Genomic DNA, 18,393 nt, shown 5'->3' with positions numbered 1-18,393 from the left:
GGGCAATGCCAGTAGGGAGGGTCCTACAAGTGTTAATGGTGCAAGCAAATATCTATGCGCATACCCTATAGGGCATATAAAGTAGACAATCCCTTTAAAGGGGTTATCAAGGCTTAAAAAAACATGGCCTCTTTCTTCTAGAAATATCATTTCTTCTGTCTTCAGGTTGGATATGTTTTTGCAGCTCAGTACCATTGGAGTGAATGGAGCTGAATGGTAATACCATACACAACCTGGGGACAGGGGTGGCGCTGTTTTTGCAAAAATGTAGCTGTGTTTTTCTAATTATGGATAATCCCTTTATTCCTATCTTGGAGGCAGAAAGCTGGGAGAGAATGCACTTAACCCTTTGTCAACTCATTCTAGCACTAAAACGTTTGAATTTTTTTTTTTTAAGTGACAGTGCCTAGTTAAAGGAGTTTTCCAGCGAAAACATTTTTCTTTCAAATCCGCTGGTTTCAGAAAGTAATATAGTGTAGATTTGTAATTTAAAAATCTCAAGTCTTCCAGTACTTGCTGTATGTCCGTCAGGAAGGGGTGTATTCTTCCCAGTCTTACACAGTGCTCTTTGCTGCCACCTCTGTTCATGTCAGGAACTGTCCAGAGCAGAAGATGTTTTCAGTTCCCGATACAGACAGAGGTGGCAGCAGAGGGCACTTCGTCAAGACTGAAAAGAATACACCACTTCCTGCAGGACATACAGAAGCTCATAAGTACTGGAAGACTTGAGATTTTTATATAGAAGTAAATTAAAAATCTATATAACTTTCTGAAACCAGTTGAACTGAACGTAAAAGATTTTAACCGGAGTACCCCTTTAAGTCTAATCTTCCTAGTTCTAATGTACTACACTGTACCAGAATCCTTCTAAAATTACTTGTTATCCGCCCACAAAATCATAAAGAAAATTGACAGCAAATTGATGATTTATATCTTCAAAGCAGTCAATGCTTCACTAAAGCGGAGGGCGATAAATGTAATAAACCAATGATGTTGACTCACTGAGCTCTCAGAAGAGTAAATTAATCTGTTCCAGCCACAAATTCAATTCATATGGTAAGAACCGCGCTGGTTTCAGCAGCCACATATCCTATTCATATGGAACTGATGGCAGATCCAGCCTTCATGGCTGCCGGTTCAGGTCTGTGGTCTATATGATGTATGAAACAGTCCAAATCCACAAGACGCTGAAAGGTGGAAGAGTTATAGATGTTCTGCTGACGCCAATGCGTCCTGAGCCATGTAGTCCACAGGACCGAACATTGGCTGGTGGAGCATCTTTATTCTTGTTATTTTCTATTGACATCTGTTGTCGGCTACTAAGAGAATCAATCTGGCTCCCAAACTGTATTGTAAACTACAGTATTGTGTTAACTCCTGATTTTGAGGGGTATTCCAACTACATGTATTTCTGGGATTCTTACTAATAGGTAAAAGCTGGTGTTCGGACCCTACCTTAGCAAGCCAATGTGGCCAGTGTCAGCCAAGAGAGGGAGCAGAACAAAGAGACAGCTGGCCAAGTGGTGACTCCATAGAGAGCACCAAACCACCCTGATACGTAGTCCCTCAGGTCCTCACTCTGTTACGAGCTTTGGGACCTAAATAGGGAAACACCAGGGTGGCCCCTGCAAGTCAAAGTCTAACTCTGTGGCGAGTATAACGACATAAGAAAGAGTGAGGACCTGAGGGACTACGTATCAGGGTGGTTTGGTGCTCTCCCCACTAGGAGGCACCCCTTGGCAATGGGCTTCCTTCTCTGGAGAGAGGGATATCTGGCTATTCCCGTGTTTTGAGACTCGTAACTGAGGCTCCACGGACCCCTTTTTTGTATATATATATATATACATACATACACACACACACACACACACTGATTATATCTTGTCGATTACAGTCTCGGACGCCTTCCTATAACAGCTCTTAAAGCGCACAATAAAGTAAATGGGTGCTCTGGCATAAGCTTGTAAGGATATAGAAAGCTGGAAATTGTAGTCCTACCACAGAACATGGCCACTGTTACAACACCGCTCAGAAATGGGATCCTTGCTCAAGCCCCAGGTATGTGATAGTTATGTAAAGTGCAGTAGTCATCCACATACCACAGCCAGGAAAACATACACACACGCTTCACCCAGCCGCGACAAACACGTCCTTCTCATCGCCCAAGTCCAAACATGGGAGGAAGAACACAATGTCAGGACATGCAGGACAGGTCTAGAACACATTCTCACAGCCTCCGTGTTATTCAGGCTCCAGAACTTGGCCGAGGTTCTACAGTCGCAGTATGCAGGTGTGAATCGTGCGACAAGTATGTAGCAGAGGGGTATAAGGTGTATGTCATTGGGCAGACAAACAGATTTATTGCTATCAATGAGATATAATACTAGATTTCCCCTGTAGGGGGCGCATTTATCGGAAGGGGTCTCAGGAGCTGTCCTCAGTGATCAGCAAATCATGGCTGTTTAAAAGGGTTGTTCCCCATAGGCGGAGGTGAGAAATGTCTAATTGGTGGGTGTCTGACCAATGGGGGGGGGGGGAATGGGGGTCCCCTATCTTGGTGCAGCTTTTCCATTCTAATGGAGATAGTCAAGTATAGTCAATGGTGATCAGTAACTGCTGCACCTGTCAGACCCCCACAGATCAGACACTTGATTGGTATCTATCTCGGGACAACCCAGCTGGTTTTCAGGTTTTTCCTGTTCCGAGGAAATAAAGCCTAAATAGACACTGTCACTTTAAAACAACAACAACAAAAACATGTCAAAGAGACATAGCAGTGTCAGATCAGTTGGAGTCTGGTTGTTTGGAATGAGTTCAGAATGACACAGTGCTCTCTGCTGCCACCACTGTCTGTGACAAGAACTGCCCAGAGCAGGAGAGGTTTTCTAAGGGGATTTGATACTACTCTGGACAGTTCCTGCCAAGGACAGAGGTGGCAGCAGAGAGCACTGTGTCAGACTGGAAAGAATACACCACTTCCTGCAGGACATACAGCAGCTGATAAGTACTGGAAGGCTTGAAGTAAATTTCAAATCTGTATAGCATTCTGACATCAGTTGATTTAAAAACAATTTTTTAATCACCCCTTTAAATTGCTATAGAATAAATATAGTCAAGATCACTGCTTGCTGTCAGTGACTATATCATCAGTTGCCCCAGCCATCCCCTTCCTATTATGGGCTTTAAGAAGTTAAAGTAAAGCCAATTTTTAGGACACAATGAATGGGGCGCCTAGCGCTATTAAGAAGTCACTCAAAGTAAAAGAAAGAGATTCCGCTGCCAAAAAAAGCTCCTTCCGAGTCTATAGAATTCTCCTGTTGAGACATTTAGCAAATGCCCGTAAGACGCACAATAACACACTGCCCTTTCATTTGTACTACTGTTACTAGAGTTTCCCATTGAGGATAATCCGCTACAGGATGGATTGTGTTCATGAAGATGTAGCAGAGTGGAATTTGTCACTTAACTCTTTGGGACTGCGGTGTATGAGCACAGCCTTAAAATTATGGTAATGCTATAAAAACAATAAATAAAACTATTAACCCTTTGTCATTATAAGATGACAAATGACAAACTCAGCTCTGTATCAAATGACAAACTCAGCTCTGCTACATCTGTACTAGTTTCAAAAGATTAAAGGGGTACTCCAGCTAAAAGCTTTTTCCCAGTAATTGAAACACATTACAAAGTTGTATAACCTATCACCTATCTGCCCCCCTTCCCTATCTTTTCCCCCCTCAACCTCCCACCAGGAAGTGAAGTAAACTCATTCTTATCTAATGACTGTTGACCCCAGGCTGCTCTGTGACAGCCATTTTGTGTCAATAACATCATCAAGAGGGAGGCGGGTCGAAGCCCTGTTAAGCCAGCCTCCCTTTGTCAGATGACACAGGTTGCTCAGCCCTGATTGGCTGAGTCAGTTAGACATCACAGGAGACAAAGTGCATAATGAGAAAGCCCAGACCAGGAAGTAAAGAAAATATGAAGCCACCAGCTGGAGCTTCAGGGAGCTGAAAACAGCGGAAAATTCAAACAGAGACAGACTCAGGAGGCATGGTAAATGTAAAAACTATGTTTTTGATTGAATGATTTTTTTTTTTTAATCAGTGCCAGAGTACCCCTTTAAGATGGAGGTTGTATCAAAAGAATAACTGTACACGGGTTGGGTAACTTACCATTACTGGCCAGCCATTCATCTACATTAAGTCCTTTGGGTAACGCCACCAGCATTAAGATATCGGCATCGAGTATTCGGGCCCCAGTATATCGCAATTCCAGGTAAAGCTTCTCGCTTTCTGCTGCCGCCTTCTTTTTGATTTTACTGCTGCTGAAAAGAAGGAAAGAGAATTTTGTGACATTGCAAAAAAAAAAATCTATGATAAAAATTAGCAGTCATGGTGGACAAACCCACCACCAGCTATAACCACAAACAGCGCCACTCTTGTACAAAGGCTTTGTCTGGTACTGCAATGGTAAAGTGAACAGGGCTAGAACTGCAAATTGGTCTATAAGAAAAACAGAGTGAAAAAAAACCATATGGCTATGCCCATGTTTTCCAGGACTCCCTAGGGCAGCATCCAACTTCTCCAGCCAGCAGGAGTCAAATGTAGAACGTTCAACTTAAACAGTTCACGTCCGCTCAACACAACCAGTCAAAGTTCCTTTAAGGCCCTATTACATGGAGTGTTTATAGTTTAATAATTCGCTATAATGTTCATTTTTGACTTTCAACATGTTGGGAAAAAAAAGGGTAGTTTGACAACCGTTCACATATCTGTTCATGTAAGAAGTCATTTGCCGATAAAACATGTTGTGTGGGTCGTCCTGAGAAACGGTTAGCGACTATTTAACAACGTAAAAACGATCTTTCATAACAGTAATCAGTGAATGTAATAACCTCAATCATTCACTACAAAAATCGATTGTTATAGCAAATCTTTAAATGATAATCGCTTTGTGTAATAGGGGCTTTAATCTTGAAGGGCAATCTTGCTTCACTGGCGTTCAGGTGCCAAGGAAAGCTGGGTGACTAGACCTGTACGTGGCCATATTGGTTATGTTTCTTTTCAACACAGGAGTATGAAGAAATTTCTTAGTTTGAAGGTGATAAAGGACAAGGAGGGGAGGAAGAGGAAGAGAGAAAAAAAAACTTGCTACATATTGAAATAAACTAATCGATGCCTTCTCTTATCTTCTTGGAAGCCGCCCATAAGGAAGTCACCCGTCCCTTACCCTGTTTGATCAGCCGCTCGGCCTCATATTTATGATAATGACCGGAAATGACAAGTTCCATCTCTAGTCAGAACAAGATAGACAGGCGGCATGTTGGCATCCTCACCCTAATCTACCACCCTCCTTCCCAGCTACAGTATATACAACCGCCTGACACTGCTCTCCCTATAATTACTTATACCAGGGATTGGGCACATCTTCTAGGAAGACGTCTCAAGAAATTAACATTCACGTTTGAACCGTCTATAAATATAGGAGCATTTCCCCTCGAAATCTGCCATACATATAAGAACTTATCGGCTTCTGTCAAGTTGTTAAAATTTCCATTTATTCATGTTCTCGCTAGATCGGCTTTTGGGAAGGATTAGTGACACCCAGTATATGTGGAGTTACAGACCCCCATGACGGGTTGTCACATAGTTTCCTATAAACCTGAATGATAAATTTCATTAGCTGTGCTGTAGTATTGGATGAATAGTGGATTACTAGACCGATATATCGCTCTGGATTAGAAGAAAACTGTGTGACAATCCTCGTGAGGGAGATCATGGCGGCCATTTTGATTGTCAATAGAATATAGTAGCTTGACTTACTATAGGTTTCTACTTACTATAGGTTTCATTGGGGCTAAAATATTATATTGTGGTGACTAAAGTCTACATAACAAAGTTCAAGTATACAAAAGGGGTTATCCAGGATTAAAAAAACAGAAACAGCATCAAACCTGTCCTCAGGTTGTGTGTGGTATTACAACTTGGCTCCATTCATTTTAATAGAACTGAGCTGCAATACCGCACACAAACTGAGGACAAAGGTGGCGCCCTTTCTGAAAGAAGGTAGTAATGGTTTTCTAATCCCGGATAACCTCTTTAATACCAGACCTGGTTAAATGGGCCCTGGGAACAAAGGACAGCTCTTATTGCTTACTGCTGTATAGTTCTTGTGATTGGGAGGGGGACAGTAGTCAGAGACCCTGTGCATCAGACAGTAATTGCATATCCAGCCATTGTGTGTGATACAGATCTAATGTCTATAGGGACGAGCTTGGCCAATGTCTGAGGAAACGAGGATTCAATGTGCTGTTCACCTGTCTGACCTCCCAATTGTTCCTGAGATAAGCGTAACAATATCGGCCTGACAGTCCCTGATCCTCTATCACATTCAGGGAGATGTGAAGTGATAAGTGCAGATCTATTGCCTATGGCGGGCGTTACACCCGACAAGTCCAGTTTATCCAGAAATGACATAACCCCCTTCTGTGACCCCGGACAAAGTGACACTGGGCCGTCGCATCATTTCCTGTCACGGCATTGTGTTACGGAAACATGCATAAATAAACTCATCCTGCTTATATAAGGGCTGCCGATAACATCTACAAGCAGCATTCCTACAGGTACGAAACCATGACACATGGCCCAGCTATTAGTCGCTATTTTTATTCCACTGCATGGTAGTAATGCGGGAAATGTGCGTTACGATAAGAAAACTACCATGATGGACATCATTTCTGAAAATCTTCTAAGAAAAAAAAACCTGATGCTTAGACGTGTCTCAGGAAGACATTCATTTTCTGCTCCAAACTAGAAAAGTTTGGTTTTAATTTTTAAGAGGGAAGGAGGAGGTTTCTTATTACCATACTAATAGGACATCCCCTAAATGACTAAATAAAGGGGTGTACAACCATTGGGGCCTCTACTGAAAAGAAACAGGGTCAGCCCATTGACTATAATGGGCAACCCTTCCCCTGATGTCCAGGAGGTGCGACTCATAAACCATTTAAATTTGATCTGTTTAGGGATCACTTGCATGAACCATAAGTAGAGATGAGCGAACCGGGTTCGGGTTCGAGTCGATCAGAACCCGAACGTTCGGCATTTGATTAGCTGGGGCTGCAGAACTTGGATAAAGCTCTAAGGTTGTCTGGAAAACATGGATACAGCCAATGACTATATCCATGTTTTCCACATGGATAAAGCCCTAAGGCTATGTGGAAAACATGGATATAGTCATTGGCTGTATCCATGTTTTCCAGACAACCTTAGAGCTTTATCCAAGTTCTGCAGCCCCAGCTAATCAAATGCCGAACGTTCGGGTTCGGATCGACTCGAGCATGCTTGAGTTTCGCTCATCTCTAACCATAAGTCATTGGTGGATTTAAAGAGATGACAGGTTTCCTTAAAGCCAATGTGCCACCAGGTAAACCGCTTTGTTTTTTCTTTTTTACACTAACAGACTGGCGCCGGCACGGTGATGCTGGTGGTGCGGTCCGGAACTGCCGCCGGTCTAATTTAGAGCATAAGCCCAGCACGAAGCACTGGGGGCAGGCCCGCCGGCCCCCAGTAGGACGATCTTCCCTCCTCTCTGTGACATGGCTCCATTAAGGGGGTTTCATCACACTGGGGTCCGGCGGGCCTGCCACCAGTGCTCCGGGGCTGGCCAGTTCTCGATAATAGACCGGCACCGTGCACGGGAACCAGGCGGCGGTTAAAAAAAAAATGATCTGTGGTACATTCTCTTTAAACTCTGGCATCTTATCTCTAAGAGCTGAAATGGATAATAATCCAGCCTATCCACTCTAAATTTTCAAACTCTGCCTATCCACAAGGCTTACAGAAGATCCACTGACAAACATCTACTTGCAATGGACATACAGTATCAGTATCTATGCGGCTCTCGGATCTATGAGGATAGGCACACTGGAAATTAACGAGAGGAAGCTTGGTATTATATAGTACCTATTTACATTAATGGACATAGACATCGGTGGATCGTCCTTGGCATCTGTATGCCCTAACAGACTGACCCATTTAGGATAAGTTACTGCGAGATGTTGTCCTACACGGTTGAGCACAACACGCATGTTAACGCATCAAATTTAACAGTTAAAAAATTACAATTAAAATACTTACTGCTTGCCTAGTAGTTTCCCAACCGCCTGAAACACCATTGTGCTGGTAGACTTCAGGGTAGACGGAGGAGCAGCTGCTTCCTACCTTCACTTTCGAGACCTGGGGATGAATACCAAAGACTGTCAGAGGGTTGACTCTAAACACGAACACGAAACAAAAGAGCAGTGTAATGCAAATGACCCGCCTGAAACCACAAACCCTAGAACTTCCAGGGCTACAATTAATGTGCAGATTAACCAGAGAACAATTGTGTAGCCGACTAGTCACAGACACACCAGGTGGCGGTGAGGGGCCTGTATTACCGGGATTTGATATGGGAGTAGTCAGTAGTCATTAGATGTAAATGTGTGAAGCTTGGTTTCCACCAATTCTAGGCTGATACGTAGGAATGTGTAACAACAGTATCAGATTGGAGCAATTGTAACCAGTCAAATTATTAAGGATGCCCATACACATTAGATGAACAGACGTTGGGCAGCTAGATTTCAACATGCCCAATCCTTCAGCAGGGTTGCCAAGAGTCGGACCCCCCAAATCAGATATTTTATGGACAGAGGTGGCAACAGAGGGCACTATGCCAGACTGGAAAGAATACACCACTTCCTGCAGGACATACAGCAGCTGATAAGAACTGGATAAGTTGAGATTTCTATATAGAAGTAAATTACAAAAACTTTCTGACACCATATGATTTGAGACAAAAAAAAAAAAACTTGCCAAAGTACCCCTTTAAAGATTGTCTATTAATCTTATAGCCCCCTTTAATCATCCTACTTTAGCCTCCATTCTCATTGCATCCTGTTATAATCCAGCCCTAATAAGGCAAAATATTATTTAGATTGCTCTGCTGGATTTCTTCTTAATCCCCTACAAATATTACATAAAGAGACTGGTCCCAGACTGTAAAAACATTCCCAGCATGAGTTCTTATCTGGCCGGCTGACAGCTCCTGCAGCCCCGTCATGTAGTCTTTATTAATTATCACTGTACAAATACATGAATTATCCACATTTTCCACAATATCGCAGCCGTCTGTCAGCTCTACGCGGCTATACGTTTCCTGGTGTGCGGATAAAGGGCCTATATTTAGCTGAATGTTGATCATTAGCATGCAAAGCATTGCCGCTGCCGTAGAGAGAGATATTTGCTGCATGTAAATCTACAAGGAACTCCCTTTGTTCTGCTGACTGCCTGCAATATGGTAAATGTTGTCCTTTCCCTGCAAGGAGAGTCCATTGTTCATCCTAGGAAATTGCACAGGAAAAGTCCTTGAAGAAGGGACTAGACTAGATAGGTGCTGGATTATCAGTTTTTCTGGATTGACGCATTCCTCACAGTTCTGAAGTTATTATCATGCAGTTCTGTTCTGGAAACAAGTGCTGGATTGTCAGATTTTTGGATTAAAAGGCGTCCATACACTTTAGTTATAAATTGGAAAACCTGTCTAGTCTAAAGTCTATGGAAGCTTCCTGATCTAGAGACAGCTGATGTTCGGGGGAGAGAAGAGCCAACCCGTTTGTTCTCTGAGATATAAGTTGCCTTCAGAGCTGTCTGGCAGCAGCATACCCCTCCTCCTTCCAGACAGAAAACATGAAAATTCATTTGTGCGAAGCATTGACGTGTATGTGGAGATTAGAACGGTCAGCTGACCGAACTGAGCTGACAGCTACTGAAAGCATTTGGCCACTTTAAAGGGAACCAATCAGCACAATTGTGTCAATATGGTTCCCAGCTGCACAGTATAGATCTTCTGTGCAGCTCCCCAATGCTACCAGCCGTGTCTGCAGTGGTAGCGTCACCTCAGGGAAAAAGGAGTTTTTTTGCCAGCGCTTGAGGCTGACTAGTTGCCGAACCTCTCCCGGCAGTAGATCTAGAATCCCTTTAAAGGACATCTCACTGTAAAATATAAAGTTTTTTAAAGGTCATCATGTATACTAAAAAAAATCCTATACTATTTTATGTATACAGCTCCCATGAAGAGTTGTGTCTTCATGGTAACTGACTACAAATAAATCCTGTGTAGTCTGGTCCTCCTTCTAGCTAGCCTACACATTGCAAATTAGCAAGAATCAGGTGTGTGTGTGTGTGTGTGGGGGGGGGGGGGGGAATAGTAGAACTGCAGGATCAAACTACTCAGGGCTTCTTTGTAGTCTGTAACCATGAAGACACAAAGGTCAGCATAGGCGGTCTATATACAAGATGGATTGATATCTTAAAGGGGTCGACTGATTGAGTGGTGGGGGAGGGGGGATGCTGATCGCTGGGACCCTGGTGACCTTGAGAAAATCAACCAGAGTACACCGAGACTGGTGGCGATAGTAGAGTACACTGGCACACTTGTCTATCCCTGGTGGCTCCCATAAAGAACAAATAGGCCGGCAGTCTCCATTCTTGAGATCATTATGCAACCTCTGGGCCCCCCTATGACCAGTTGGAGGAAAGAAGATATGGAATAACTTGATCTTGTTGGACAAACCCCTTTAGGTCAAGACAATTTGTAAAGTGGATTCATTTTAGATTCATAAATGCAACATATTGGGACAACTGGGCCCAAGGCATAGCTACCAAGTAAAGTGTGGATACCAGTCTTGTATAGAGATGTCTGGAATTTAAGGAAACGGACAAAAGGATCTTACAGTACAGTAAATAGAGGCACAGTATCCTGGAAACTTCAGCTTGCATCCTGGTTGTAAGGAGCGGTGGGTGGGCTAGTTCCTAGAACTGCTGCTTATTTTATTTGAAACACGTTAGAAGTCAAGCAAGAAAGGAAAAAAAAACAACAACTAATAACACAGTTATTCCTGCCATGTTCTCAGGTTCTTTACCCTACTATATTACGTGTCCCAAATCTTCCTTAATAGATGATGTCAGGGGAAAGGAGCAAAGGTTGAATTTAACTCTCAGCAGAAGCATCTAGCAGCAGTTTACTCCCCTGTCCCCATTAAAAAGAAAACATACATGCGCAACCGGCTGGGCTGAGCATGCATAAGTATGAGGACGTCAGGAAAACAGGTGCATAGATTTTTATGACCATATGATAATCTAGCACCTATTAAAACAAGACATGATAAGGTTTTATAACCAATAAACCTTTTATGAGCAGGGGTATAGCTATAGGGGATGCAGGGGTAGTACTTGCACCAGGGTTTTAATGCCCGAGGGGGCCAAAGGCTATTTTTTCCCATCGGAAGACACTAGTTTTATATAAAACTACTTGCATATTCAGGGTCCAGGATTTTCAAGGAGCTTGTTCCGCCTCTAAAGCTGACAATGCACAGCTATATCTAAAGGGTACGGTGGCCTCCCGACTTGCAGATTATGGGGTAGGACAGAGCATGTTACATTACAGCTGCCTATCCTACGTTATTTGGTTGAGAAGCTGCCACCAGAGGAGTCTGGCAGCAGATTTCCCCCTCTTCTCATTCACAATATATGCACAGTTACATTAGTTGAGCGTGCACGTGTATATGGGGATCCATAGAAATAGCGGTCTTATGGATATGGCCAGCTTAGGTGAAACATGATTCAGTTACGAAAGGAAGCTTCTGATTTATAAAGAATATCACAAGAGGTTCTGCAGCAGCAGCGGCATGTCCCAGTCAGGCCAGACAAAGATCTCCTTCGCCTCCTTCCTTCCCTTCTATTATAAGTTGGCAGCTACCAACTACATATTACCATCCCACATCATCAAGATCAGAAGACGTTCCAAGATCTGTGTAATGGAAAATGTAGATCTAAGGTTTCTTGTACTTTTATTGCCGGCTTAAAATAGCAGCGGAGCATCAGTGAATGAAGCCGTGTGCATTTACATTCATGTCAATTATTAATGAAGACATGATTGCACAACTACAGCACGGACAATGCCAGGAGGCTACAGAGCTGGAGCATCAAGGGACACTAGGGGGTGAGTATTGGGATTGGGTCCTTTCGGGCATAAAATACCACGGACACACCGCCTGGTCAAGTAAAAAAAAAAAACAATATATCAAGCTGAGAAAATGTAAGAGGATGTTGTTTTATTTAACCCTTGCGGTCTGGATAAGGGGGCGGCAGGGCAGATGTCACGATTGCGGTTACAATGGGATAAAACCCAAAGTGAAAAATCAATGAAAACAGAGGCCTCATCCAGATGGAAACTTATCAGGAAATTCTTCCTTCAAGGAAATCTAGATTAGTGTTGTCATTGGCTGCAGGTGCTGTAACCTTCCAAGGACAAGCCAGCGATTATCTCGCCTGTATGGTGACATACATCTCCCTCCCGCTCTATATCCTGTTCACACCTCATATCCAATTCATTCGACATCAGCACAATATCTAGGATGATAAACGCGGAGTAGGATTACCGATAAGATGCAGGACTACGCTATGGTTAGCCCTTGTAAGAACTCATCTGAGCGTAAGGTCATTCACTTAGATTATTGTGTGTGAGTACACTGGTAAGGTATCAGGGAGTCGCTTAAAACTGGTCATTAGCCCCTTCATAATATGGTAGATCCAGGGGAGAAGATGAAAAGGTAGCAGTCACCCTGAGGCCTAGATACCAAAATGGCCCAAAGGTTTTTCTGACACATTCCTACTGTCAGGTGGTCACCTGACCGGCATAAACGTTAAATGGGATGTCCCTACATATCTAAAGCTAGCCATACACATAGGTGGCTATCAACCACATGCTCATTAGGCCATCAGCTATCTTTAACTTGGCCAAAAGTGCATGTGTTATGAATGGAAAGAGAGGTGAGAGCCACTACCGGCCAGACACCTCTGCTGGTGGCTCCCAACCTCCCGGATAACAAAAGGGGCAGTTGAGATCCAAAATGTCCACTCCTTTTCCACGCCAGGATTCACAACATTGTAGCCCTAAAGGCTAAATCATTTCCCAATAACCCTGAAGGCCAGGTGTCATAAAACATAACTTTTATGGAGGCCCCTAAACACGTTAGATGGTTGGATGATCAGCTGGTCCCAACATAATCACTAGTTTCGGATGACACGTATGTATGCCCACCTTAGAGAGTTTTGATAAAAACAAAACAAACAAACAGCATCAACCTATCCATCTGTGATCGTGTGGACCAGCCACTGAGGATCTCTACCAATTTTACAGACCAAGTTATAGCAACCAGTGTGGTAGAATGTACAAGTGAGCAATGGTGCATGGATAAACAATGGGGCAACTCAGCTCCTTCATTCTGAGAAATGGTGGAATTGCGGAGTTGGACCTGCACCAATCATACTTTAATGGTTTTTGGTCTTGTAAGAAATAACCTACATAGGTGCACTGCAACAAGCCCTTAGCTATGAGCATGTTAGAATATGTATGTCCTATTAGATACTGCTAGTCTAAAACTACCATAAGGTCTACCAGTAGAAAAAAAAAACTAAAAAAAAGGTTAGAAACTGAATAGTGTACACCAAAGCATGTATTATCAGCAATAATTCCTATTGTTTTTCGAGAGAACCAATGTGAACACTGAAAGGTCAAAGATATGGCTCCGACATATATAGATAGCATGAGAAGAAGAAACAAGATCCTGATCTAATTGTGGAAGACACTTAAGAACAATTGTTACGGAACCATTAGCAGGTTTCCATGACAAGATCTAATGATGACGTCCGCATCGGGGCTCTGCTTCCTCTTCTCTGGACACTTGGGGAAATTTCATTACGAGAGACACGCAATATTCAGATTGAGGTTTGTATGATCGTGACCATGGTAGAGGACCATGTCTAAGAGAGTCGTCTGGATGTAAGTTGAATATCTCTCTCTTTGAAATTCTAATAGATCAGGTATTGAGGCGCTCTGGTTGTAGATCAGGTTGTCTTTGGGTAAGGTAAGGAGGGGGCAAAGATCAAGTTTGACAATTTTTTAGAGACAAATTTCATTAAACCAATGGCTGCTTTAAGGACGTAGAAGAACCAGAAGCTTCTACAGCCAAAGGCAACAATGGAACGGGGAGCTTTAATTCTATCCTGGCTGCCAACCTCAGGTTTAGACACATGGTTTATCACAAAGAGTGGAAAATAAAACGTCAGAAAACAAATGGAAAGTATCCAGTGTGTGGGAGATGAAGGCCTGCGATATCTTATCTCACAAGGCTCAGCAGACCCGTATAAGGTGGCTAATGGAACATTGTTTCCCAGATCTGATGTCCATCCTACAATTTCAAGTTCATCAAGTCGAGAAATAGCCTTTAAAAGCGAAAGGACACGAGAGCAGAGAAAAACATTTCAATAATGAAAAAGGAGGAAAGAGAAGAGTTTAGGAAAAAAAATCTGCAGGTTTCCTAGAAACAAAAGGGGCTTCCTTAGGGGAGAGATGTCAAATGTCTGTACAATGTACAGGGACAAATGCATGAACACTGAACGTCTGTAATAACCTATAAATGCTGACATATGTAGATTATTCTTCAGCGTGGGCTCTGAAAGTTATAATACAGATAGATGGATGTCCAATACAGATAGAACCACTTATCTTTGGGATTGACAAAAGTAGGTTGTCAGATCCTTGATGGTGGAGAACAGGAGGCGCTGTTGGCCAGGCCTTATGGAAACTAGAGCATTGCTGGTTATGTAACTGGGAAAAGTTCCATTAAGACCATTGTTGCAGCAATAATGCAGACTGTCAGGGCATGCTGGGAGTAGTAGTGGTATAAAAGCTGGAGGGTGTTTTTTAGGATACTGTTATACTAAAAAGCATAGTCAACTAGACACAATAAGAGAAAAAAAAGGGTATACTGATAAATAACGCCCAATCGATGCCAATCCATCAGATCAGATAACTGGTGGGACTAAAGCTGGCTATACACCTTCAATGATGATCGCCTGAAAGATCATTCTGCAGACATTTGTAACTCCAGACTACTCTGGTGGTGGCTTATCTCTCTAAGAACAAAGGAGTCGGGCAGTGATTTTCCATCACGGCCGACCCCTATGATCTGTTGGTGGAGTCTCAGAAGAGTCCCATACACTTTATACTGTTGGACGAAGCCAGCCGACAGAAGTATGAAGTGTATGGGGACATTTAAACTGGCCATACAGCTGCTGGGCAAACATTTGGTCAAACGCTATCTCTTCTGATCCCCCTAATCACATGAATGCTCAGTTTGGCCAGAGTAATGCCCCTATTCCACGGGCCGTCTAGAGGAGCAAACGAGCGCTCTCAGCGCTCGTTTGCTCCTTGTTTCCCGCTCGCTGCCACCGCTATTCATCGCTGCTGCAGCGAGGGGTTGAGTGCAGGAGGGGCGGCGGGGAGCTGCGGGGGGCTGCCCAGGTGATCGCTGATCGTCTAGGCAGCCCATAGGATACAGCAGCGTCTGCTGCCGATGCTCCTATTCAACAGAAGAAGATCGCTGCTGTATCAGTTGCTTGTTTTTCAACATGTTGAAAAACAAGCGACTGCAACGATCAGCCGACATGAACGATGTCGGCTGATCGTTGCACTCTATTCCGCGGGACGATTGTCGTCCATAGCGGCCGATAATCGTTCCGTGGAATAGGGCCTTAAGGTGGGGTAAGCCACTTCCAGGTTTTTCTGGTGGCAGCTTATCTCCCTCAGAACAAAATGATCAGGCAATTGCAATTTAACATGTCAAATCCTCCCCTTACAATGTTTGCCAGGGGCGAGTCGAGAGGAACCCTTGCACATTATCGTCCAATATCAACAATTGGTTGTTTCAACCAACTTTTCTCTAATGTTGACGGGAGCTTTAAAGTTAGCCTTACATATTAAATGGCTACCGGCCAAATGCTCAGCCAACATCTCTCTCTCAACTCCCACTGCAGAGGAGAGGAAGAGAAAAAGCCACTGATCTGGCAGCAGCTTATCTTCCTTGCAAACAAAAGGATTGCCCATGTTAAAATCCAATTGACCAATCTCTCCCAATATTCACCATTGGTGCAGAGATGGCCATCAAACACCCCCCCCCCCCCCCCATCAAATACAGCAACGTGTGTATGTGGGAATCTGGATAAAGAGTCACTAGCCAAAAGCCATTCTCCACAGCTTACCTGCCAGGAAGGCTACAGAGCGTTTATGGCTTTACGTTTGATAATTTGGGGAACCACAGGGCACTTAGTATCCCCTTCTCTATTGTCACATAGTTCCTGTTGGGACCTAATAAAGCAATAGAGGAAATGTCCACAATACAATCCCATGGCCGAGCCTCGGTTACTCTAAACAAGAGGTTCCTTCTCATGTCTAAGGACACACCACTTGGTTTCTGCTGGACTTATATCTCCATAGGGTCACCATGGTGGTCGGGATTGATGAACATAACGCAGACGCTACATGGGGCCATATTGCGGCTACGTGACACCAGACAACACTACATTCTTATTTACTTGCAGGAAAAGAAATCCACCCTGCGTTGCGTAATGGCTCCTTGAGGACCTTTCTTCATTTAAATACTCTACCGTAGATGAGAAACTCTATTCTGCAGACACTATGGGATAATTGTCAGAATACACATTTACCTATAAACCCATTATAATTGTATTCCATATGGCCGGCAAACAAGATACAAGACCTGGTACATAAAGGCATACGGTGCCAAATAAAAACAGCGGTCCTAGGGACTGTGTCTATGGGGTAAAATCATGTCCTTATAAACGGTAATTATCATCACCACCCATTGAACACGACATATGCTATAGCTCCACGGTTAATGTGCCATATGGTATTATGGCTTTTATACAACCTGCATTATAAACAGATTTACATCCATAGTTCCGAAAAAAAACTTTATACATTCGAATCATATTGTCTCCATATGGTCTCATACCCATAACACAGTCACGTGATGAGAATACGCTGTACACAATAGGGCTGTATACATTGCATACGGTGTAATAGGCTCCCAGTATGCGAGCAGGGTGGCAGATGTCCTCGCACATGCACAGACCTGCTGAGGACTGGAAGGAATGTCAATCAGGCGGCACCGCTTCCTGTTACAACCTGCCACAGAGTCATCAGGTGAGACGAGGCCAAGTGCGATGGGCACAGCAATGTGGGTACGCCAGCTGGCCAGCTGACCAGGCTAATATAGTCACCCCTATATTCTGCTTGTACGTCTGTTTGAAGTGTTATAATAATAATATTTATAATTATATATATATATATATATATATATATATATATATATATATATTTGTATGTAATAAAAAATTTTTATATATATATATACACACACACTTTTTTATTACATACAAATATATTTATATATATCAATACAAGATAGTGTATACACGTCTAATATCGTTACACCAATGCACCGGTAACACACAGAGAAGCCCTGTAGATCAATGGCGCTCACACATACCATAGCCCTATATAACATGCTGGATAAAGCAACAATCCATACCATGGTAAAAGCAATCCCAACAAGCTCTAGAAAAAGATACAACGCTACAGAATAGGTTGGCGCTATAGAAAGTAAGCTCCCTCCTCTGATCATGAATGAGATGAAGGCTGGATACATGGAAGGGATGAGATTAAGCAGTTTTCCAGGATACGGCGGGGCCCAGGAGTCTTGGATAGAGTGTGAGGATAAGTGACTACTCACCCTTAGTGTAGTCTGGGGGCCTGTAGCTCCTGCTGGGGAAGTTGTCCTCCTGCCTCCAGTCCCAGCTGCTAATGCTTCTGCCTCAGTCAACAACTTCTGAAGCTTTTTGAAAACACAGTGGCAGACAAAAGAGGGAGAACCTGCCTAACCAGAGGCTGATACAGCCCAGTCTACACATGCTCTCCTCCTCCTCCCCATACACATAGCCCAGCCCCAACCTGCCTGCTCATTCTGGGCTTATTCACTGCAGCCCGCCTATGGCAGCCAGGCAGGGCGGTGCTCTTCTATGGTAACCAAGGAAGCATTATGTCACCTTCCACCTTCTCCAAGCACGCCGCATGTGCCAAGCCTTGTAATAGTGAGAGATAATCAATAGGAATACAGGATATGGGATATGTCAGAGGATAAGTTATATCTTGCTTAGGACTCAGTTACGGCTATGCACATAGTGCAATCTGCTGCATTAAAAAATAACCATTCTGATACGACAAGTTCCCAAACGTCATTTGGAATACACGCCGCAGTTCACACTGCAAACATCCTTGTGGATTTGTGGTCAGCTAAACGTCTGTCTACAAAATGTACGTAAGACACAGAATATCATCCATAGGCCACTGGTCTAAAACGTCTACAGCAGAAGTGTTCAACTGAGCCCCTCCAGCTGTTGCAAAACTACAATTCCCATCATGCCC

The 18,393-nt window shown here is 43.4% G+C and overlaps 1 protein-coding gene across 2 annotated transcripts in view; it reads right to left on the bottom strand.

Annotated features, from left to right (window-relative positions):
* LOC138768575 (MOB kinase activator 2-like) overlaps positions 1–17,878 on the bottom strand; it is a 30,141-nt gene extending 12,263 nt beyond the window's left edge. Inside the window, exons 1-3 of one of the 2 annotated variants that reach the window (XM_069946495.1) lie at positions 17,702–17,878; positions 8,142–8,240; positions 4,176–4,324 (exon numbers count right to left, since the gene is read on the bottom strand). In XM_069946495.1, the coding sequence (XP_069802596.1) occupies positions 4,176–4,324; positions 8,142–8,179 (187 nt within the window). In that variant the 5' untranslated portion in view covers positions 8,180–8,240; positions 17,702–17,878. Of the gene's footprint in view, positions 1–4,175; positions 4,328–8,141; positions 8,241–17,701 lie in introns of both variants that reach the window. The other variant, XM_069946494.1, reaches the window with a different exon arrangement.
* Positions 17,879–18,393: the final 515 nt, after the last annotated feature.

This window comes from Dendropsophus ebraccatus, chromosome 12 (genome assembly GCF_027789765.1).
Source record: "Dendropsophus ebraccatus isolate aDenEbr1 chromosome 12, aDenEbr1.pat, whole genome shotgun sequence".
In the NCBI taxonomy this organism is placed as follows: domain Eukaryota; kingdom Metazoa; phylum Chordata; class Amphibia; order Anura; family Hylidae; genus Dendropsophus; species Dendropsophus ebraccatus.
Note: the sequence above shows the minus strand (reverse complement) of the source record. Positions and strands in the feature narration are given on the sequence as shown.